This window comes from Anser brachyrhynchus (assembly GCF_964034855.1).
Source record: "Anser brachyrhynchus genome assembly, chromosome: 18".
NCBI lineage: Eukaryota > Metazoa > Chordata > Aves > Anseriformes > Anatidae > Anser > Anser brachyrhynchus.
Window position 1 is genome coordinate 12,103,966 of NC_137711.1, and position 23,471 is coordinate 12,127,436.

Sequence of the window (23,471 nt, forward strand, 5' to 3'; positions counted from 1 at the left end):
TCTGTCTTTACACTTAAGCTGTAATGCAGAAACACCAAAACAAGGTCATTCTCTGCAACAAGTCAGGCAGTTCATAGCTCTCACCAAATCCTCATGAATCCAGGCAAAACACACACATGTATGATGTTGAATGGTTTATTCAGACTGTAAATAAAGGTTTTAGAAAACCTTTCTGATGGGGGGGGGGGGAAATCAACCAAGAAAACCAAACTAAAATGGGAACTCAGCAGCGTTCAGATCCTTAAATCAACCTACATCTCTAAAAGCAATTAATCGGGTCCCATTTTACTGTGAAATTTCCTCCTACAGACTAGGTCCTGATGCCAAGTTACATCACTCGTATACCCAGAGACCTGCCCACCTTATTCTGGAGAACCCACAGCCCTTTGAGGGCTTCTCAGACCTGACCTCCTGCAACTCCCAAGATTGTAACTGCTGCTGCTACGTTACCGATAGCTTCTAGTATAAAACCAAAAAATAAAATAGTTTGGAGAAAATTCTTGGCTGAAAGAAAAATGGTGTGGACTGCTGAGACCCAGGAACAGGAGCCGCATGGATAGATACTGTTGCCACAAGGACTCCCAGCTGCTTACAGCATGCTTGGTAGCTTCAGCCCACGGAGATCCACTGACCACCGAGCACACCCAGACGCTGAGGCCCGACCCTTTTCCTGTTGTACCTGCGGGCAGCCCCCGGCACCACAAACTTCAGAGGCCTGCAGAGACAGAGCGCCCCTTACAGAGCAGAGAATTCTCAACCTCTTTTCTTTCAGTTTACTGTTTTAAGCTTCTTGTTTGATACTTCCTGAGGGCTCTTGGCTTGTTTCCGTTTCTGGCATGGTGTTTCCTCGTTCTCACCACCAGCCAGTTTGTCCATGACTATCGCAGCCTCCTTCAGAAGGCGCTGCTCCCGTTTTTCCTTCCGCTCCTCCATTTCTACTATGTCATCTGCAAACAAAGCCTTCAGAGGTGGGATCAGCTTTGGGATAGTCGGAAAGTCACCAAAACGTACCTGAAATAAATTGGGCACAGGAGCAACTGCTTGAGAATTGCTTTTTGTTTTCCTCCCCTCCCGCCTTAGTCTTTCGCCTGTTCAGCTGGCAGGACATTGCCCCTTCCTCTGTACAGCACCCAGCTCTTGAAGGTCTTCAGTTGCACGTACACTAGGCAGGCAGGTGATATTTTCAACCCTGCAACAGCCAGGCTACCAATCCCACATACCAAGTTAGTTACGTTTTCCTCACAGGAAAGGATGTGTGCGCACATCCTCTATGTGCACACAGTACAGCTCTAACTGGCTAGTGAGCTATTCTCACTGTACTGAATGCAGCTGTACAAACAGCAGCTCTACAAGGTTTAGGCTCCCGGATGTCTTTTGCAGAAAGCCATTAAGACAGCACATGAACTACGAAGGGAGCAGGAATGGAAGTGAAAATATCTTTTCAGCTGGCAGTAGCACACAGAATAAAGGCGACATGAGGCAAGCATCCAGAATGTTAAGAATGAACTGCCGGTCTCAAGAGCCCTTAGCACCTGTCTTGAAGTGAAACTGCTCACTGTGGGCCACCCATTCTCCCCTATGTCGCTGACACCTCCTGACAGCCGTAAATGGAGCTGTTTCACAGGAAACTGCTCTCAAAAGGATACAGTGTGTTAATACATCAGTAGAAATGGAGAATTTAATTCATGAGCAGCCATCTCCAAGTAGCACCAAAGCCTTTCCCATAGTATGGATCAAAGCTGTCAACTTACCCTCATATGATCAAATGCAATTCCAACCTTCTCACTAAAGTCTTCACTGAACAGTGGGATCTTGGCATACCTCTGGCTGAAGTGATTGAGCATGATGAACTCTGCATTCATCTTCATCCCAATCTGAATTGCCTGAGAGGTTGTGCTGCGAAAGGAACAGGAATGTGGCACCGTGCACATTTGTGACACACAGGCTGGCTAACGCTGCCTCTCCAACAGGCCGCAGCAGGCGGTGTCTTGCAGCTAAGGTCCCATCACACCAACAGCAAGCACTAGATACAACACCTGCTGGGCACAAGGCGTCCTGCTCTTGCACACAAGCCCAGGCACCTTTTCCCCGACAACTTGCACAGGTGACAAGTCTCCCACTTCCAAATGACCCGAGTGCAGGAAAGATACTAATTAACTTGAAGCTTAATTGTTAAGTGATTCACAAACTGGGGACAAACTCTCCTCACGGGGGTGGCAGCAAGTTCAGCTTACGCACAAGCTGCTGCTCTCAAGGCTCCCCACTTTTGCTAGGGGCTGCACTCGCATCACTGGCTGAAGAGCTGTTTGAATTGTGCAGCTAGTTGACAGGGGTAGACGACCTTTCGGCCTTCTGAGTTTAGTCCTCAAATGCAATCAAGCAGAGGGCCCTTCCTTTGGCCCAGTCTATTTCTAGAGTTATTACTGTCCACTTAAAAGCTTTCCTGATTTCTCTTTGGGAATGTTCAGGAGAGCTGTGAGAGTACAACTACTACAGCGAGCAACATGCCAGTCTTAGTGCTGAAGAGCTCTGTGCACACCACAGCCTTGGGCCCTTCACCATCAGATCTGAGGTCTGTGCCTAAACGCCTTTACCTTCCTACAACGCTAAGACAGCGGAACACACCCCACCTGTGTGTTTTCTCTATAGCTTCTTTTTCCATGCCATCTTCCAGTGTTGCTTCATGGATCAGCAGAGTAGCATTTTTCCCTGTGTAAATAATTGTACATTCAATCTTCAGCTGAACACAAGCTAGTTCCATCGCCTAAATAAGCATGTGAAGTCTCGCCTTCCACCCCCACCCCCCTTAGCCCTTCACGGGGTTGCAGGCATAGCACTACGGGCTGGGGGTGCCCTCTTCGGTTACTAACAGCTCGAGGCCTTAAAGAAATTCTTCAGAGGGTTTTTGTCACCTACCCATTTTTACTAAGGCCATGCAGGGCATTGTGTCACCAGAATAGACTACCTTCCAGCCAGATTTGTGGATCATCGAACATGCAAAAGCATTTTTACAGTGCTGGACTTCACAAGTCTGAAACTGAACAAGAAACAAGCATTAGGCCTCAGGTCCCCTCTTGCCCCTTGTCGTAGCACCTGCTGGCCTTGTCAGGTCATGAGCTTACCTCAGCCAAGTCATAGATCTCTAACAAAGAGCTGACAAACCCTTTGACTTTAGGCTTGATGTTCTCACAGCCTTTCACAAGAGACTGGGAAGTAACCATTCTGTGAGGGAGGGGAGAAAAGAGAACTAAGGACAGGTACAAAGCAAAACCTGATCTCATCTTTGAGCAGCCTATTTCTCACAGAAGTTGTCTTCAGTGCCTTACAAACAAAATATTTCAGTTCACATGTGTGTTCTTGCCCTTGCATTAACTATCCAGTGCCCCAGCAACTTGTCCAATCGCTTCTTCCCCACTGCCAAATTCCCTCCCTTTGAGGAATCCTTTTACACTTGTCCAACTCCCTTTTCCTAATCTGCATGCAAGTCTCTTAAGTAGCACAACAGAGTAACAAACCCTACCCTCTCCTTTGCAAGTCACACTTCACAATCCTACACAGCAGAAGGAGTCAGAGCAGCCTTCAGTGAAGCGATGACATCTCCCCGCATACCACACAGAACACTCACTTGATGTCTCCGAGAATTTCTTCACAGTGGTTGTGGTACTCATATAGCCAAGGCATGATCTGTTCAGGTGCTACCAGAAACAGAGGGCTAAAAGCCTGACCCAGGGAGGCCTGGAAAAGCAGAGGCAGAAGGAAAATCAGTACCAGGTATACACCAAATCGCGGAGAAGAAACACCTAGGGAAAAGATGGTGCTTTTCCACCAATAAGGGGAAGTTTCCTTCCCCTCACTCCAAGGCAAGCTTAGGAGCAGCAAAACAACAGTACAACTTACAAAAGCTCTCCGCCTCTCCATCAGGATGTTCATCAAGCCCTGCAAAGGCAAGGAAACAACAGGAAGTGGTAAACAGCCAGTGCATAAGTAGTAACAGTGCTGCAGCAACTCATCCAGGTGCAGTTTTTGGAAAATATACAGTCAGAAATACCCGATTACCGCTTTTCCAGTAACTATACCTAACTCAACTGGAACGCTGTCACCACCTACGCCACGAGCTGATGACCAGCAGCCCACACTCAACACGTGCCTCTCAGCCCTTCTCAGTGCTATGACTGCTCCCAAAAGAAAGGTGGAGGGCAGAAAGCCTCCAGCCAGCATCTCAGTCCCAGACTGGTTTCCGGACTCAAGACAGCAGATCAACAAACAGCTTGCCTTCACCAGGCCCAATCTCAAACAGACCAACTGGTCCTTCTGGGAGTTTATTGCAAAGCACTGAAGGAAGCTGGGTTGGATAATGATTAAAAAAATATGTCTGGATGATCCTGGCAAGTCTACAGGGACCACTAACAGGAAGCAAAAGGGGATTAGAAACAGACATGCAGCAGTGGCTGGGGAGCACAGAGGGCAACTGCGGCCCTTAGGAGCCGGGCAGCCTACAACGTCAACTGCAGCTACACACATCCAAATCCCAAACAGCAGAGCAGACCAGCACACAGCCCCTTCTCCTTCCAAGGCATTAAACCTACCGAATGATGATCGGTATGCATGTGAGACACAAACACAGCTGCTATGTTACACAGCATTTGGTCAACTTGCTCTCCGTAGTGGCGACAGAGCTGTCCAAACGTTCCTTCCCCACAGTCCAAGAGCAGGGATTGGGTAGAGCTGGCAAGACAAGCGACAAAGACATTTGGCAGCCGCCGGATGAGTTCTGACCGGGGCCTATTCAGGGTGGGGGAATCTTTTGGGCTGAAGGGCAGAGAGTTCTCAGTGCTCTACCTCTATTGCTACTCCAGTCCTACCAGCCGAGGCTCTAGGAAGACTGTTCTGTCTGCATAACTCATTCTGGTGTTGTGTTGATGCTGAACACACTCTTAGGGCAGGCAGCAAAATGAATGAGGGCATTAAGTGCTTGTCTTTACAGGCAGCTCTCAGGTCTTCCCCACCTACAGAGAGACACGTGCCTGGAACAGAAGTCCTACAGACTCCACCATAGGGGCACTCGCCTTGTGTGTCACCAACACTGTTGTCAAAACAGCCCTTGGGCAATACCCTTGCGATACTGAGCCTCCCTGAGCAAACCACACGTGAAATCAGGATTTACCTAATATTTACCAGCGTGGAACTGACGTTTCGGATTTTCATCGGAATTGCTGATCCTGTTCCCAAGAATACAATTTCGGGATAAGCATCCATTTTTTCTGCAGAAAACGCACAGTAACAATTTGTAAGCAGGTGTTATCCACATACTGCCTAGTCAGACATGGTTCAGTTCAACAGCACAGCATCTCCAGAGTCTATATGCCCAGTACATTCCTTTTTTGCCTGGCTCAGCCTCTGGCTTTCTCAATGTATCAGAATTCACAAGGGAAGATGGAAGACAGGGCAGGTACCACTACAAAAGCACAGCAGAACGCACAGCTGCATATACCAAGGCAGGCAAAGGAAGACTCTGCTCGCTGGACAACATGGATCTGCTAATTCAAGAGGGACCTAGCTGCTGTTCCACAGTGCCCTAACTTTCTGGATGGGGATTCAGAGCAAGTCAGTGGTGCTGGACCATACCAGAAAGCCCCACTACCACCAGGGCAACTGAAATTCAGAGAATGCCTTACAAGGAGCTGGTTCTAGAGGAGGACATCTCCCAAACATACAGGCTTGCACTTTGACTGCTACGACAGCATTCAATGCAAGCGGAGCTCTGGTCACCACAAATAACACACAAGTGCTACAACTCTAGTTGTCCCCAACAGTGCTTAATCCCCAAACCTAGCAACTTTAGAACAACAGAAACAGAAGACTGCATAACTCAACAGAAACAATCTGAGTTTGGGCTCAGCCTGAAATCTGCACAGCTCCAGGAGGACTTAAGAGCACCTCTCAGGCAGCGGGAAGACTGAACATCCACAGCTCTGCTGGACTCTAAAGCACTGGTTCATCAGGACCTCCTACTTGCCATGACAAGTTGCTGATCCTTACCTGGTACAGCAGGCAGGCTCTCTTTGCACTCCTTCACACGAGCCTGGAAGTCAGGGAGTTCCAGGGCTTCAGCAACAAATGCATCGTGATCACAGACAGTCACAGCATCTCTGAAAGGACAGGCCAGGTATCAGGATGGGGCATGGAATGGAACAACAACAACAAAAAAAAAAAACCACCTTGCTCTGGAAGTAACTGTGCCAAAATAGCTTACAACAACGGGTCAAACGCTCCTTCCAGGTTTCATTTTGAGCAGTGGCTCAAAATTCACGAGTATGACATGGGCCAGGAAGGCTTGGTTAGGCTGAGCCACACCAGCAACATCATCATCCCACCACACTGAAGATGCTCATGTAAAAGCACTATGTTCCCCTGCACTGTCCAGATCCAGAGGGCTGTCAGACACTAGAGGGCTCTGCAAAGCCCTGCGTGGGAAGCAGGAAGAATCCTGAAGAGCAATCCACAAATTCACACACAGCATGGTTGAGGCCGGAAGGGACCTCGAGATCAACTAGCCCAACACCCTTGCTCAAAAGCAGGGTCACCTAGAGCATGTTGCACAGCATCACAGCCAGGCAGCTTTTGAGTATCTCCAGAGCAAGACTCCACTGCCTCTCTGGGCAACCTCTTCTGTTCTGTTCTTCCTGTGTTTGAGTTTGTGTCTGTTGCTTCTCATCCTATGACTGGGCACCACTGAGAAGAGTCTGGCTCCACTGTCTTGACACCATCCCTAAAGATATTTATCCACACTGATAAAATCCCCTCTCGGCCTTCTCTTCTCCAGACTAAACAGGCCCATCTCTCTCACCCTTTCCTCATAAAAAGAAATACATTCCATTTTCCTAACCGTCTTCACTGGACAAGCTCCAGAACCTCCATGTCTCTCTCATACTGGGGAGCCCTGAACTGGATGCTGTACTCCAGGTGAGGCCTCAACAGGGCTGAGCAGAGAGGAAGGATCACTTCCCTCAGCCTGCTGGCAACATTTTTCCGGATGTACCCAAGGCTAACTGTAGCCTTCTTGGCCACAAGGGCACAGTGCTGGCTCACGGAAAGGGCTCCAGGCACCAATCAGAAGCTGGGGGGTCCTCAGCCTGCATTATAGCGCGTGCAGTACAGCAGGCCTTCAGGTACCTTAAAAACAGAAAGTTAAGCTCTTCTTAGTATCTGGGAACTCTTGTTCTGCCCGAGAGAGACAGAAATTTGAGTCTAGACAGCTGGTGTTCTCTTACATCACGTCCCTCTGCCCTCAAAAGCCTCATTCAACAGCTTCTCCTATTCACCCACAAAGCAAGCACCAGCGTAGGAACCCGCATCTGTTTGACCACCTGCAGCTTTCAGCTGATACCAGGCTTTCTGGGTGTTCAAAATGGCAAATTTTTCACCAGGTTTCCTGAACAATCTCTCCCTGCCACCACCTGCTCTGCCAGAGCCACAGTTGGGTGCGCAGCACATGAGATCAAAGCAGAAGACAGAGGCAGGCACATGAGGCTACCAGAGCAAGGGATGAAAACAATCCTCCAGAACCACTGGTCAGGTGATGTTTTCAGCAGTTCACTCACCCCCGTCCTCGTACACCTTTTCTTAGGCTTTCAGGGACTGGGACAAGAATCTGCGAAGGGTACCTACGTATTGTCCTCCTTCAGCACAGAGTAACATCGAAAATATGCCTCAAGCCGCCACTCAAAAACTGGGAACCCACAAAGATTCCCACTGACCTCTGCCACTCCTGTTGGGGTCTGAACTGGTATTTCAAAAGGCACTCTCCTCGCACAATGGGCACGCTGCATCCAGCCTCTTCTTCCTACAGAGAGGAGAGCGACATTAAGCACATGCTTCACTCAGGGGAGAGGTACACAGGCAAGCAGGGCCTTGCCTACCTTGCTCTGGTAGGTGGTGAGCAGAGGGAAGATCTCTGGGTGGATGAGGTTCAGCTGGGTTTGGATCTTGTAGCTACGTGGGTTGTGCACTGCAGAGCACTTTTCATTGAGCACCAAGTGCTGAGTTCCAGGTCCAAATCTGTAAGACAATGATAAAACATACAAAGTTTCAGCCCTGTGTTGGGGTATCCCCACACCTGAGGCACTTGCAAAAAAAAACCCCTCACTCGTGAGCCAGCAGAGTCCTGCTGATACCCAGCATCTAACCCTACTCTGGGAAGAACACGCTGCTGCCCAACAACGACAAAGCCAAGCAGTCAGAACACCACGCACCTTTCCAGCCATTGCTGGTAGCGGCTGTCCCGAAGCACTGATTCTGGAGTCATGTGAATAACCATGGCCACCTGGTTCTCAGGAAGCCCTTCCTGGTACCTGCAGCACATTCAAATACAGAAAGGACGGCTGAGCACTGGTCCCTCGTCACCTTGCTATCCCCCCACCCCTCCAGCCTTGGTTCACCCCCCAGAAGAACGCAGACACAGATCTCAAGAGCACTGCCCAGGAGCTCGAGGCTCCCCGTCACAGCGGGCCCAAGGCTCCCTTCTGGGGGCTCAAGCCAGTTGTTCGCAGACACCTCCCCTCTTCCACGCAGGGCCTCTGCCCTCTTCCAGGAGCAACATCATCTGCAGAGCCTTTCAGAAGCACAATGTGCCTCTGCACAAGCCCCACAGAGATATTCCGTGTAGTCTAAGCATCCAGGCTCACCGCACAGGAAAGCGATGTCTGCTCTGCTCCACAGCACTATGCCAGTGCACTTTTCCTCCTCCAAAGGGCCTGGTAAGACCCCGCACAGACCTGCCTTTTCTAGAAGGCTCAGCACGGACATCTACCCCAAAACACCTCAGGTCACCCAGCTCCGCTACCTTCGGAAGGTCTCGTTTTCACAGACAGCATCCACGAAGCCCTCGTGAGGACACTCCAGCACAATGAACACTGGGCCGGGATCAGGAGGGGTGCACAGTTCTTCAGGCGAGAGCTGCAGGCAGATGCACAAAGACCACGCCACGGTCAAGCTGTACAAGCAACCGCTCATACACGGCCACGTCAGGCTCAGCAGCCGTTCTACCAGCAAGCCCCAGCAGGTTGCCAGACTCACAGAATCAGCTCTAAGCAGCCTCACTCCACGTCTGGCAAACAAACCAACACAGTTCCTGTTCCCATTCTGCCCTCTCATTACACAGGTCTGCATTTTGCTGTGTCCCAGGAAACCTTAGTTCTGGTCTTAGAACAGGCAATAAGCCAATGTCAAGAACGGAATTTTAGCAGCTTCTAGGTTCCCACTGCAGATTCAGATGCTATTAACAGCTTGCTCAAGAATCACAGAATTGTAGGGGCTGGAAGGGACCTCAAGAGATCATCGGGTCCAACCCCCTGCCAAAACAGGTTCCTCAGAGCAGGCTGCCCAGGTAGGCGTCCAGACGGGCCTTGAATATCTCCAGGGAAGGAGACCCCACAACCTCCCTGGGCAGCTTGTCCCAGTGCTCCCTCACCCTCACCAGGAAGAAGTTCTTTCGCATGTTGGTGCGGAACTTCCTGTGCTCCATTTTGTGGCCATTGCCCCTTGTCCTGTCCCCACAAACCACTGACAGAGGTTGGCCACATCCCTGTCTCCCACGCCTCAGATATTTATAGACATTGATGAGATGCCCTCTCAGTCTCAGTCTTCTCTTCTCCAGGCTGAACAGACCCAGGTCTCTCAGGTCCCCTCACGGGGAAGATGCTCCAGGCCCCATATCATCTTTGTGGCTCTCTGCTGGACTCTTTCCAGGAGATCCCTATTATTTTTGTACCGGGGAGCCCAGAACTGGATACAGTACTCCAGGTGAGGCCTGACCAGGGCAGAGTAGAGGGGGAGGATCACCTCCCTTGACCTGCTGGCCACGCTCCTTTTAATACACGCCAGGATCCCATTGACCTTCATGGCCGCCAGGGCACACTGCTGGCTCATGGCCAACCTGTTGTCTACCAGGATCCCCGGGTCCTCCTCCGCAGAGCTCCTTTCCAGCAGGTCATCCCCCAGCCTGTACTGATACATGTGGTTGTTCCTTCCCAGGTGCAGGACTCTCCACTTGCTTTTGTTAAGCCTCATTTGGTTTCTTCCTGCCCAGCTCTCCAGCCTGTCCAGGTCTCGCTGAATGGCAGCACAGCCTTCTGGTGTGTCAGCCTCTCCTCCCAGCTTTGAGTCATCGGCGTACTTGCTGAGGGCGGACACTATTCCCTCATCAAGGTCGTCGATGAAGATGTTGAACAAGACCAGACCCAGCCCCGACCCTGGGGAACGCTGCTAGTCACAGGTCTCCAGCCGGACTCTGCGCCGCCGATCACCACCCTCTGAGCTCAGCCAGTCAGCCAGTTCTCAACCCACCTCACTGCCCACTCCTCTATCCCACACTTTCTCAGCTTTGCTAGCAGGATGTCGTGGGAGACAGTATCAAAAAGAAAAGAGGCTCTGCAAAATTCTAATGACGAAGATATGTCAGTCCTAGCCCCTAGGTTAGGATCTTTGCTTACAGATCACCCAGGACATGGACAGGGCAAACTCTGCCTCTGACTTCAAACTAACATCTGAGTAAGACCCTGCACACGGGAACCGCTTAAAAACCGTGGTCTAAGAGGTGCAAAAAGAGTAAGGAGGCAACAACGGCTACGCAAACAGTCAAACACCAAATTTAAAACATGCAGGGATCAGCTCCACTCATTCACTCCTAAATCTGAGCCAGCTTTGAGGACTTGTGAAGGGGAGGCTCAGAAGCCCTAACAAATTGCAGGCGTACATCCCCAGCCACAAATAAACTCGTGTCAGAGCATACTTCTCTAACCACACCCCTGCAACAGCCCCAGTGTCACAGGAGCCACTTTCAGCAACAGCTTGGGGCTGAAAACAAGGGCCAGTCACCAAAAGTAGCCACTCAAAGCTCAGAAACAGCAAAAGAGCAAACACATGAGCAGGGATGAGAGGGAATAAGCAGAAAACCATCACCCATCCTTGCCTCAAGGACAAGGATTAAAAACCAGACAAACAAAACCCACCCACAACTGGAATTGTCCCAATGCCCGCTCGTAACCAGTCTTTTTCTGCGGTATGCTGTGCCATCCTCCCGCCTTCACCGGACCCCCACGACAACACTAAGCCACAGCAGAAAACACACATTTGTCTTACCTCCCTGCCTTCGAAAGTGATGCTCTCCCCATTTTTAAGAGCTGTAATTATGGGCAGAATGGCTGGAGTTCCCCTGAAAACAAGGCCACCAAAACTTTTAGCTTGGCATCACCAATATGCCCGGGCTTGCCCCATCCTGCAGGCTGGGCTCCTGTACTTACACCGGCAGCCCCATCTCCTGCGCTTTAACTGCTAGGAATTTTCCCTTCCTTGGGTGAATCTGAAAAAGTTAAAACAACCACAGAAATTATCAGCCACATAAAGAATGTTAAACCATGTCAGGAAATAAGCTCCATGTTCTTCCAGTTTAGCTGTTTCCCCAGAAGCCAAGGGATTTTTTTTTTTTCCATTTTTTCCCTTCAATCCCAGATCTTGAGAAACAAAGCCTTCCCCACTGCTCCAGTTAAGACATGGCAAATCCAGTGCTCTGTTTGTACACCATTCTGGAGACATGAAACAGCAAGTTTTTTAACAAACCATCTCCTAGACAAGAAGGCGGAGTAGTTTTATATGATTGGTTCCACAGCCAGCAGTCTAACTTAGTCCCCAGAAGCTATCACCAGACCTTCTGGTTCTCCAGGATCATGTTACTGCTTTTCCCTTCCTATTTTTGTGATGCAAGTGGGACAGACTTCCCTAACGTAAGCATCAAGCAAGAATGGAACTTGCATACTCTTGGTTGGCTGCTTTGTAAAGAGTGCCACTGGAAAAAAAAAGTTTTTACCGGTTCCTACTCATACTATAGCTCCTCTGACCTTTGGAGAGTAGAACCACCAAATAACTTCTAGAGCCCTGCACGAAAATACTATTTCCAAGTACATCTATTTAGGAAGATAAAATATTGACCACGAGATCTCTGTGGTCAAGCATACTTTACAAAGGAAAGCCATCACCAGATCAGGATGCCTGCTGGCACGTTTCTGTTCATCACCTGCAAAAGAAAGCAAAACTACTGAGTATCTTCAATGACTACCACTTCCCTTAAAGCTAAGATGAATTTTTTGCTATGGCAATAACAGAAGCAACATCATCCAACTTGCAGCCTCTCAGCAAAGCGTTCCAAGCACCTAAGGCCAGAGAGCCCACAGCTTCAGGTACAAAACAAAAATAAATAAAACACAAGTTTGAAAATTTATCAGTCCCAATATCCACTCATAATTACATTGCAAAGGCTGGAGCACCCACTCCAGCCAGAAGCAAATCACTACACAACCTAAGCACACCCCAGGTAGGAATCACGCCCCATTCCTAGGCCTTAATAGTTCTGCATTAAGTTCCAAAGTACCAGAACTCAATTTGCTCATTGTAATTCTGCAGCCGAGCTCCTCTGCAGACCTCACTGCCACAAGACAAACAGCTTGGAGGACACATGAACGTTCTTAATTTGCTTTTATTTCAAGAAAGTTAAGAGTTCCCCATTGTTTTCACCTGTTTTCTTTGGGCTTTCTTCTCCTTTGCCCTCATCCAAGCTTGGACGTGCAGCTTTTGGAGATCCAGGCTCTGTGTCACCTTTTGGGCTATTCTCACCTTGTGCTGATAACGCTGGACTCCGAGGAAACATACTTTCAGCATCTAGTGGTTTTCCTGTCCCAAATTGAAGAAAACCGGACAAATCACTCAAACAAAAGAGACAAATAGGAAAAGCATGAGCAACATTTCCTCTTCCATGACGTTCATGTTCAAACTGTACCAGAAGACAGTTTGACCGTCTCCCCCCAGTTTGACTTGCTCTTGCATGTACCAGCCTCTTAAATGTCTGACGGCACCTGAAGTAAGTCCTTCAGATTCTCTCAAAACAGCTAAACTCTGTCAAGGTTATGTCTGTGCCCAAAGTATTGCAGCTTTTAGTAGTAAGAAGACTCTGCTGGCTAGTAAAGCCAGATTCAGTCATGTTTCACATGCCATTCTTTACCCACAACAAAAGGAGCAAACAAAGGCTGACTCAGCACGTCTGCTTTCTTTGAAAGATCCTTCTGCTGAGAAGGACATGTAAATTCATAAGCCTCTCCTTACTCAGGCTTGCAAATAGAAGCTGCTATTTCAATCCCCTTAAGTACAATTACTGAACAAGCGCTTTTCCTGTCTGCCTACAGCATCACATGCTCACCTATAAGAGGTATTTGGTGGACTGTCATCGTCTCGTCCTTATATTCCGGCTCTGTGTGCAACTGCACAGCTGGAAAGAGATCAGAAACAGTCACTGAGGAGTTCAAAGAACAGATTCATGCTCTACAAGAAGATCAGAAAAGCATATTTTCCTCTCTTAAACAAAACCTGCTGAACGTCCCCCTTTCCTTTCTCTGCCCCACTGCAAAGATCAAAGAATAATGAAAGCTCTTACCAGCCCACTGGCCACAGAACAGCCCTTACCACCATGGTAAACAAGCTCACTGACAGCCTCTGGGAGCAAAATGCCTTAACAGCGCCTTAAACCTGAGTTCCATGAGCTAGTCTGGCAGACTGGCAGCTGCCTGCCAGAACCAGAGTTGGAAACACTGTTTTTCTTCCAAGCAGTTCTTGGGATGGGTTTGGACACTGTATCAGATCAAAACAGCTATTTAAAACCACCTTTGAAGGGATGTAACTACAGCCTTTATTCTGAAGTTGTTAACATTCAATGCAACTTTAGCTACAGCTGAAACAAAAAGCTGATGTTAGCTGTGCTCCCCTGATGTACGTACCTAAATCCATTCTTTTTAGGGGTCCAGGAAAGAGCCGAATTGCTTTCAAGTAGTTTTGCTGGAAAAGAGACAGTGAGTCAGGAGGCCACCCCTCAGCAGTGCAAACTACGAGTACCACTGTCAGCAGTTAAACCTTACTTTCACGAAGCCGCGGGATCAACGCCCCGCAGGAGAAAACGGGCAGCATGCAGCCAGCCGGAAAGCACCGGGCAGGTGTCCCACCTCCAGTGGGCATCACCAGTTCGGAGAAAGGAAAATGCAGAACCATTCCTCCCATCCCTCGAATCACCATTACCTCCCGCTAAATATTGCGAGGAAATTAAATAAGGACAAAGACTGGAAAATTTCTGCTTAAGGCAATCGTTACCGGCTTAATACCACGCCTTGGCTGGAGATCAGATGCCAACTTCCTATCAAAAGGAAATGTGGGGAGGAAGAGCAGTCAAGAGAACAAAGGATGTTCTTTTTTTCCTGAAATTATTTTCCAGAACACTAACTGACAAAACAGTTTTAGGAGAAGCCTGATGCTGTCTTGCGTGTAACTGAAGAGATTTGCTTTTTAAACCTTTCCAGCAGAGCCTTCAGACTGGCACTACATCGGACCGGCACCTTATACCTCTAAGATGACTCCCTGCCTTAATACCAGCTCTCCCAGTTGCAAGGTAAGCATCAATATGTGAAGGTTTTTCTCCCCTTTCTGCAAGCTTCCACTACTTACCAGCTTTGGTGGCCCTAGGAAAACACATCTTTGAAGCCCCATAGCCTTTAATGTGAGAATCATACCTAAAACACAGCAGAGAAACAGCTTTACCACAGACCCACTGACAGGTCATACCAGAAAGCTCCCTCTTGCTGCCAAGGAGCGCTGGGCGTCTTGTGAAGACCAGGCCTGAACCTGGATGCAAACTCAGTTCTGCCACAGCCTTGTGGAGGTTTCAATGAGTCAGGTATCTCCGCAGATACAGCCAATATCCGCTAATCTTGAAAATACCCGTGGATCTTGACAGTCGTAATGTGGAACAAGCTACCTGGGGAGGCCATTACCCTCCTACTTTTTGGGGAGATCCCCAGCCTTGTAACGAACAAAATCCTGGACAACCTGCCGTAACCTCAGCCTACTCTGAGGACAGGCAGGGAGCAGCACCCTTCCAGCACAAACCAGCCCGGCTCACGAACGTCTCCGTGCTGGCGGCGCCTTCCCTCTGCGGGACCTCGGGGCCGAGGCAGCCACGTGCGCGGGGCGGGCAGCGCCTCTCGCACCCCGCCGCAGGTGAAGGCGCTGCAGAGCCCCAGCTGCGACCCCCCAACCACCCCCCCACACACACACACTCACCCGGCAGCCCGCCGACGTTGGCCCACGCCAGCCTGCTGAGGAAGACGCAGTCCAGGTGCGAGATCTTCAGCCTGCCGACACAGCGGGGCGCTCAGCGGGGCCCGGCGCCGCCCGGCCCGGCCCCGCACCCTGCCCGGCGCTCACCTGTGCTCCTGCATGGCCCGCTGCGCGCCCTCGCCGCAGTTGAACAGGTACCTGGGGGGGGACGGGGACGGGGAGGGTGAGGCCGCCGGCAGCGCCGGCCGCCCCCAGCCCCGCGCCCCCCGCCCCCCGCTCACCGGTTGAACTCGGAGAAGACGAAGACGGAGGCGCCCGCGTCGCGGCCGCCCGCCGCCACCACCTGCGCGTACACCGTGCTGGGCCCCGCCAGCGCCGCCCCCGCGTCGCGCCGCCGCTCGCGGGCCCAAACGTGCCGCGGGACGCCCCGGGGCCGCCGCGAGGCGCCCCTCGGCCCCGGCCCCGGCCCCTCGGCCATGGCCCTGCCCGCGCCCCCCCGCCCCGCCAGGCCCGGCCGCAGCGCCCGCGCCAGCCTCCACATGCGGCCCGGCCCGCCCCGCCCCGCCCCGGCCGCGCCGCGTGACGAGGGAGCGCCAACGGCAAGGCGACGGCGGCCCCGGGGGACTCGGCGGAGAGCGGCCGCTGTCACGTGACGGGGGCCCGCCAATGGCAATCGCCCCGCCCGGGGTGGCGCTGAGGGGCGGGCTCAGCGGATGCTCGCGGGCGCCCAGCAACGCCCCCCCCTCCCCTCGCGCCGCTTGAGACGGGCGGGGCCTGGAGGGCCTGTCCCTGTCCCTGTCCCCGTCCCGGCGTGTCCGAGGCCCCACTCACGGAGCCCCGAGCAGCCCGGTGCGAGCAGGAGCCACCCCCCCCCCCCCCCCCGCCAGGTCCCCCGCAGCCACACCCGTTTCCCCGCTTTCCACCAGCTCCTCTTCCCTACGAGCCTGCTCCGGGCCCTGTTTACAAGCCCGAGCTGATCCAGGCCGCAGCTTTGTTTATTTCCAAGCTCTCTCAACCCGCTCGGAGCCCCCTGGGGCTTTCCGTTTGCTTCAAAAAGAACCACTGAATTTTACTGTAACCAGAGTACCCCAACGTAAACAATCCGAACCATCAATATCCCTTTTCTTCCTTACTTCCAAAGGCAAACCTTATCTTTCTCAGCCCTCTGCTTTCCAAACACTGTCTCCCTTTATTCTCGGTGCCAATGCTCTTCCCTTTCTCCTCCAGAGATCCAGGCAAGCAGGCTGGGTGGGGACCTGCCCAAGAGCTCAGACCTCGGGCCCCGCCGTGGCTGGTTACAGATGTTCTGTCAGTCTTTGTTCAAATCCATAACTCGTTTCCATCTCTCCAGACTCCCATCTCTTCACACAATAGTTCAAATCAGCATGGTGTGTTTTTGTTTTTTGCCCCGCACTTCTGGATGAAATAAAGGGATTGTTCCCCTGAATGGCAAGCCCTGTGGTCATGCACGTTTTCCACATTACAGTCCTGCAGCCTAAAGCTCGCACACAGCATTTGGCTCTGCTCCCTGAAGCCACACAGGAAGAGAAATCAGTTTAGATCTTAAATTGTTTCCCAAATCCCAATGCAGTTGGAGTTTCCTAAAGGTGAGTGTACTGGATCTGCGCATTCCCACCCCTTCTTCCCTTTGTCAACAATTTTCTGCTCAGGTGAATAATTAGGAAGTGTGAAAACAACTGCCCTTTTTTTTCTTTCTTTTTTTTTTTAACACCTCTGGGAGCACAAAAGCTTTCTTAGGGCTCTGACCAGCTGGCATGGGATTTCCAGCCAAAGTTTCTTTAGTTGATGAGATAAGTTAATGATGGTTCTGTGGTATTTTTAGTCAAACATTTCCTGGCAATTTTGTTTAACCTTGCTGGCTTGACTTTATGTGCACAGTCTAGTGTTTAGAGCTGTGATTCCAGTAAATTCTGGAAAGCGACAAAGCTACCTGCAACATCTCAACAGTCTTGTGAGGATTTCACAGGAAGTAGTCAAAAAACTCTGATTCTGAATAGATATCAGTGACAGCACAGCACTGTCCTTTGCAATTCCAGCCGTAACGTTTTCATGGGAGCTCACATTCTGGGAGGAAATTTCAGACAGGTTCAGGGCTCAGAAGGAGACGTCTTCTCATTTATAGTTACGCCGCTTGTTCTGGGTGAGTGTCCTAGTCCTACAGATTTTCTGGCAGGGAAGTAGGGACGTCCCAGGGCTTAGCTCCTGCAGTACTTCTAAAATGAATGGCTCGCGCATTTCACCGACTTAACTGTCATGATTCAGATTTCCTTGGAAAGCTATCTTTGGGATTATAGGCAGGGTGCTTGGTAAAGCTGGGGAAGATCTTGGGTTCAAATGTTGGGCATGACCTTGTGTACGTTGGGAATAGTTTTAAATCCTGGAGGCTAAAGCTATCCCTCGCTTCTCAGAGTCATCTGGAACAACAGCTGTGATCCATCAGTGCATGTTCTGGGTGCGCAGAGGCAGTGAGCTTTGTCTGGGTGGTGGCGAGGCCCAGGAATTGCCCACAGACATTAATGCTGCAAACGGCATCTCTGTATTGCTCAGAAGCTCTTATGTGGTGCTACAGGGACTGACTGAAAATGTTTTCTTGCCCTGTAAGCTTCCACTGCATGCAGGAGGTCCTGCGCTGGCATGGTGCTCTGCAGCACAGGGCAGGCTGCCCAAGCCCACCTGTGGTGGCTGCGGAGGATGTGAGGAGCACACCCAAGAGTTTCTGCCAAGGAGCTGAGAGCAGAGCAGGGACTGAGGCCTCTTGCAGGAGGGTGTTTGACACCATTGTGACAACGGGCAGCACCCTGCAGAGGAGGAACCCCCACCTCCCTGCCCAGTAATGGGCCAAGGGCTTGCTCTCAGCTCTAGCTGAAGCTAGACTTCAAAACCTGACCAGGGGAAGCCCAGGTTGGTTTGCAGCCTCCTTGCGTGTTCTCCTTCTGTGCTCCTGCTTACATAAAGCCTGTGGGCTGTCCCCAAGTCATTCTTATCCCATACCTCCCATGTGCAGCACTGGTGCTGACAGGGGATGCCTGCAAGTGATCAGCAGCGATCTGGGAGGCCGTGGTCAGCCCGGGCTCCTGCCAGGCTGGGATGGGGCACGAAGCTGAGCATCGCTACAGGAGCAGGCAGTGCTGGGGCAAGGGGGTCACCTGGAACAGCTCTCCCAAGCCTTTGATCACCAATGTTAAATTACAGTCTCATTTTCCCCTGATGTCTCATCTTTCTAGCTTGTGAAGATCACATGCAACAATCAGCCCCAGCTTGGGGAGTCGTTATGAAATCAGTGCTGCCTGGGGGTTGTGAGGAAACGCACCCCATCTGGCCTTACTTAAATAATGCACAGTAATGCGCAGTTTGGTTAACTAATTCAGCTGAAGCGATAACATCAGCTGTGCCATAAGAGAGATTTAAAAGTAATCTCCCAATAGATGCCGTGAACAAACAAGGGAGGGTGCTTATCTCTGAGACTTTTCCCCAGATGAAACTGGTGCTTCAATTTGTTTGCTAATCCAGAGACTGTATATTACACTGATCATCCATTATCCCCTGTAGTCTAGAGTTTTATTAGAAGAGCAGATTTACATGTAGATTAAAGATGACACAGGACAGTATGAAGAGTTTAGGTGGGTCAGTGGTGCACTGAGGCTTCCTGTTGCTTGTGAAAATAACCAGCCCAGCTGTGATAAGAAGCAAAGTGAGAGGAAGACATTGAGACCACAGCAATAACCACAGATAACTGGTCTCGGGCAAGGGGGTTTCCCCAGAGGGGGAAACTGTTGGGCATGCAGCTGGAAGAGCTCAGCTGGTGCTCAGTGCATGTGTCCTCTGCACCGAAGTGGTTGGGTGTTGCAGGGCGTGCTCAGGAGCCAGCCCTCAATGTGCTTTGAGGCCCGGCCCGGCACTGGGCAGGTCCCTCTGTAGCTCAGCAGTGGCAGCGGCGGTCAGGAGCACCCCGCCAGCAGCCCGAGGGACTTCCCTGCGGGACGCTGCATGGCCCAGGGCATTGGTGCTCCAGGACCAGGCTGCCCCAGACCCCCTCCCCTGCTGCCCCAGGCGCACTCCTGCCTGCCCTGCCAGGGGCTGTAAACTGCACAAAATTGAATTGCGGATGGACACGTGTCTGGAAGTTGAAACCAGGGTGGAGGTGATCTGCTCCACGGCTGAGAAGGGTACGACATGGCAAAGAGCTGGGATCGAGCCGGGCAGGATGCAGGGTCAGGGCCAAGAGCCGAGATCCTTCCGGGCTGCAGGGAGAGGCCTTGCCAGAAGCGATGCTCCTCGGCGTGTCAGCTCTGTTCTTTCTGCAGTGGTCAGCAAAGAAGCCGATGTGGGTCTGACACTCCCACGGTGGCTGCAGGACAAGCAGGGAGTCAGCTCTAAGTGTCACGTTGTTTCTTCTGCACTGGATGTCAGAGTAATGCCAACAAGAGCTTAGGGATGGGCTGGCGTTTGGCAGCGCTGGATTACAAAGAACCATTTTCTCCTTTCTCAGTGGAGGCAGGTCCAGATGAGCAGCCGGGGACTCCATGAAAGGAGCCCAGAGCTTGTTCTGCCCTGCTGCTCCTTGACTTGACCCCATGGCAGCGGGCACCACCCCTCTGAGCCATGAACACACGGCTTTGGGTGAGCTGGGCCCTGCTGAGCAGCGGAGCAGATGGTGTGCAAAGGAGCAACGTGACCAGCGAGCCTGGGATACACCTACACACACGGGGTGCACAAAGGGACCGATTTGGCAGGCTGGGGCCCCACGCCCTCTTGGCTATGTTGTTGTTTCATCCCATTCCCCTTCCCACCTCCACCACCCTGCGCAGCCATCAGTCACCCACACCACCTCATTTGTCTCCTGCTTAACCCCAGAGCCTGCAGCTGTTGGCTGACTTCTGCTTTCACACCAGCCCAGCACGTCCCTTGAACATCACGCTGGCCTACAAAAATGGCATCACTTCCCAGTCTAGGACTGAACAAGGGAGCCCATAGCAGCCTCTGCCTTCATGCCAGTTTGGACAACGAAATTGCCTTCACCTCTTGAAAAGAGTGTAACTTTCCCCTGTAACAACCTGAGCTAGCCCAAAGTGGGCTAGTGGTTTCACCTCCTATTTGTGCTCACACATAGCTACCCAGAGGTAGAAGAGCTTTGCTTTTTCAGCAACGAAAGGCAGCCCATAGTGCCCTGTATCTTACAAGGAAGAGGAGCTTTGCCAGCTGCCTGTCGAGACCACGGTGATGCTGGCCAGTAAAATGGAGCGCTGGAGCCAGAAACTGCTGAAGCCAATGGCTTGATATCGGTGAGCGAGCCAGGGTGCGGGCTCGCCAAGGTGGGGGAGGCATGCAGATGTTAGGGACCATCACCTCTCTACTTGCTGGTGTCCATCCTCCAGTCCCCAGCGTACACCTTGGAGGCATGTTCAAAGCTCCAAGCCTCTAGGCTGTTCCACGTTCATGCTGCTTGCAGCAAAAGTGTGGATACAAGGTTCCTTATTGTCCGGACCTTTCCCCTACCCCTGCCCTCACCATCACACGCAGGATTTTGTCTGCAAGGCAGCTGCAAAGCAGAAGTATCTTTGGTGCTCCCTGCTCCAAGCTCCTCATCTTTGTGCACGGTTGACATTTGGTGTACACAGGAGAAAGGCCAGCCTGCCCCATCAAAGTCTTACCAAACTGAAGATCAAGAAGAAATTTGTTTATTTGCACATACATCTTCAAAGAGAGAAAAGCCCAAGTGCTAATGGGTCTTTTAACCCAGTGGTGAGTAGCATTAGCCATGACTTGAGGAGAGAGAAGGAGCATCTGGCTGCTCTGCCCTGTAAAATAAATTTGTAAATAAATAATTGTAAATAAAACCAGGAGCACGAGGGAAGTGGGGAACAAGGCATCGTAACAAGGTCTGTGGACACTAGCTGTGCTCTCTGATTGAGAGCTACAATATGGACAAGGCGGGGACCTCCCTGGAGAAATGCCTACCCTGAGAAACAGCACGTGTAGTATCGAGAGACCTTCCACATGATGTGACAGTGAACAAAAGAAGGCCAAAACCAGAGTCACAGTGTCACAAACAGCTTGCGAACTGGGTTGCACAGAGCAGTGAGACAGCAGGGTCTCACACAGGGTCCCCTCTTGCTTGAACACGCAAGACCAGAAGCTCAGTGGTTTTCTCAAAACTCCTGCCCAATCTGGCTCTGCGGGACTGAGGTTGTGGATTTGACCTAGCAATAATCAAGGACAGGCATCCAAGGAATTCATCAGGAGGATAAATCAATTTGGCAATGGTGATTTTGCCATGAAAATTGTATTTGAATTGACATAATTGATGGAATCACTACAGGAATTGAATTTTCAGGTGTTTTATCCCTCAGATTAGTGACATTTTGCTTATTAAAAAGGCTTATTTCTCACTGACAACTAATAATGAGAATACTTGATACTTGATAATAATGAAAATATTTGTCAGGAAAGTCTCACAAAGCAGCACTGGGCATCACAGGGGCTGCCTTACCCAGTAAAACCTTCAAAGAGGTACAAAACAAGTAGGGAAAAAATATAGGCAGCTAATGAGGGAAGATAAACAAATTCTTTGGGCAGCAATACCTGAATTTAGAATGATTTTGGGGTGCAAAGCTGAACAGCAAGGTACGACCTAGGGAGCTTCATTAAAGAAGTTTACATTTCTTATCTGTAATCTCATCCAGACCCCCGGTCCTGTTTTTGCCAGAAGAGCAGGCATGTGGATGTATCTGACCCCCTGCAGAGGCAAATCTCTTTCCCAGTCCCTCCTGTCATGGCGTCATTGCTTTCTGCTCTTTCAGTTAAAGGAAGGCAAACATCACGCACTCAGTGGCAGGGCCTCTTGATTATTTCCAATTCTGGCTGTCAAAAGTATAAACAAAATCAATTCCTGTTTGTTTGTTTGTTTGAGAAGGATCAAGGTCCTTTCCCCCTGTAATTTACTCTTTGTCTTCTGTCCATGGCACATGAAAACCCATCCGGCATTGTTTACCTGAATTTGTTGCTGATGTTACATGATTTAAGTGAGCCTTTGGAGAGGCAGATCGCAGGGATCAGACTGAAACCGGGAAGTTTAGTCTAAGATAAATACTAAGAAAATCCAAACACCTGGAAACACAAGAGCACATAGGCAGGGCGTGCAGACAGCCTCAGCTTCAGCCTCACCGGTTCCTCTACCTCCTCCTCTCTTCTTCGCGTTCCTTGCAGACTTTGGGCCTGGTTTGCACAAGCCTTGGCAGCCCCAGGACCCTGCTGCCCAGTCCATCCCTCCTGCCTTCACGTGCCCTGGCCCAGCCTTTCCTCCTTTACCTTTTCCCCTGGCAGCTGCAGGATGTGGCAAATCACAGGCGTGCAGAGAATAGCCCCTGCCTCTGATTTAGGAGGATTTATTGCTGTGCTCTGCTTTTCTCCTGACACATCTGTACTTCTTACTGCATGACTGGGGAGGTTGGTTTTGTCCTGCCAGAGAAGTGATCTGGGTCTGCTCACACTGTGCAGAGCCAGCCCTGTGCTTAAGCGCCTGGCTTCTTCCAGCCTGGGACGGAGCATCACCAAACTGAAACCAACCTGAGGGGCTCTTCGGGGCCAAGTTTCAATAGCGAGTAAGGCTCGGTGTGCTTCTGGGACCAAGGGAGAGCGAGAGGCAATGTGGAGAAACATCTCCCCGCCGTGGGAGAGGGGACTGCCCGATCTTCCCAAGCACGGGCAGAAGGCTCCACAGCACGGCAAGGTCTCAAAGATGAGACCGACGTCCCGCCACCAGGCTGTTGTCATCCTCAGCGCGCTTCTGGGAAGCAGGCCACACGCAGTTTTGGAAGGCTGGCTTTGGCCTTGATGTTTGCGCCCTCAGCTTGAACGCCAAGGGTCGGGAAAACCCCAGCTCTGTTCCCAGAGACCCGAGCTCAGAGCCCTGGGACCTCTCCACCTCCGGGAGCCACCTCCACCCCTCCCGGCCCGGCCTTGGCGCGCTGCAGGAGGCGGCCACCGCGGCCTCCGTGGCCTGCAGGCCTCACCCCAGCCCAGCCTGGGCACACCGAGGGGACGAGGCCAGAGCCCCCCGGGCGGGCGGCGCAGGGCGGCGGCAGCGGCCCCAGCACGGGGACCCGGCGGCTTCGGGCTGCTCAGCCCCTGCGGTGTCCGCTCGCCCCTCGCAGGGGCTCCCCCCGCGGAGCCCCCTCCCACGCCGGCACCACCCGGTGCTGGGGGAAGGGGACGGGGACGCCTCGCCCCGGGGACGTGGCCGCGCTTCTCCCGCAGCCCCGCGCCCGCTCCTGCGGCGCCCGGGCCCGGCCCTAGGTGGC

At 51.5% G+C, this 23,471-nt stretch overlaps 1 protein-coding gene across 1 annotated transcript; it reads right to left on the reverse strand.

Moving 5' to 3' along the window:
- Nucleotides 1-119: 119 nt before the first annotated feature.
- ELAC2 (elaC ribonuclease Z 2) lies at nucleotides 120-15,706 on the reverse strand. Its single transcript, XM_080560628.1, has 24 exons — nucleotides 15,432-15,706; nucleotides 15,298-15,348; nucleotides 15,154-15,224; nucleotides 14,539-14,603; nucleotides 13,821-13,878; nucleotides 13,247-13,315; nucleotides 12,568-12,723; nucleotides 12,012-12,070; nucleotides 11,301-11,359; nucleotides 11,140-11,212; nucleotides 8,843-8,955; nucleotides 8,253-8,351; nucleotides 7,920-8,058; nucleotides 7,758-7,843; nucleotides 6,040-6,149; nucleotides 5,165-5,261; nucleotides 4,587-4,725; nucleotides 3,898-3,936; nucleotides 3,626-3,735; nucleotides 3,123-3,222; nucleotides 2,917-3,037; nucleotides 2,631-2,709; nucleotides 1,752-1,896; nucleotides 120-1,011 (listed from the first exon to the last, which is right to left on the reverse strand). The coding sequence occupies exons 1-24, from the start codon at nucleotides 15,689-15,691 to the stop codon at nucleotides 769-771; spliced, it is 2,541 nt and encodes an 846-aa protein (XP_080416754.1). The 5' UTR covers nucleotides 15,692-15,706; the 3' UTR covers nucleotides 120-768.
- Nucleotides 15,707-23,471: the final 7,765 nt, after the last annotated feature.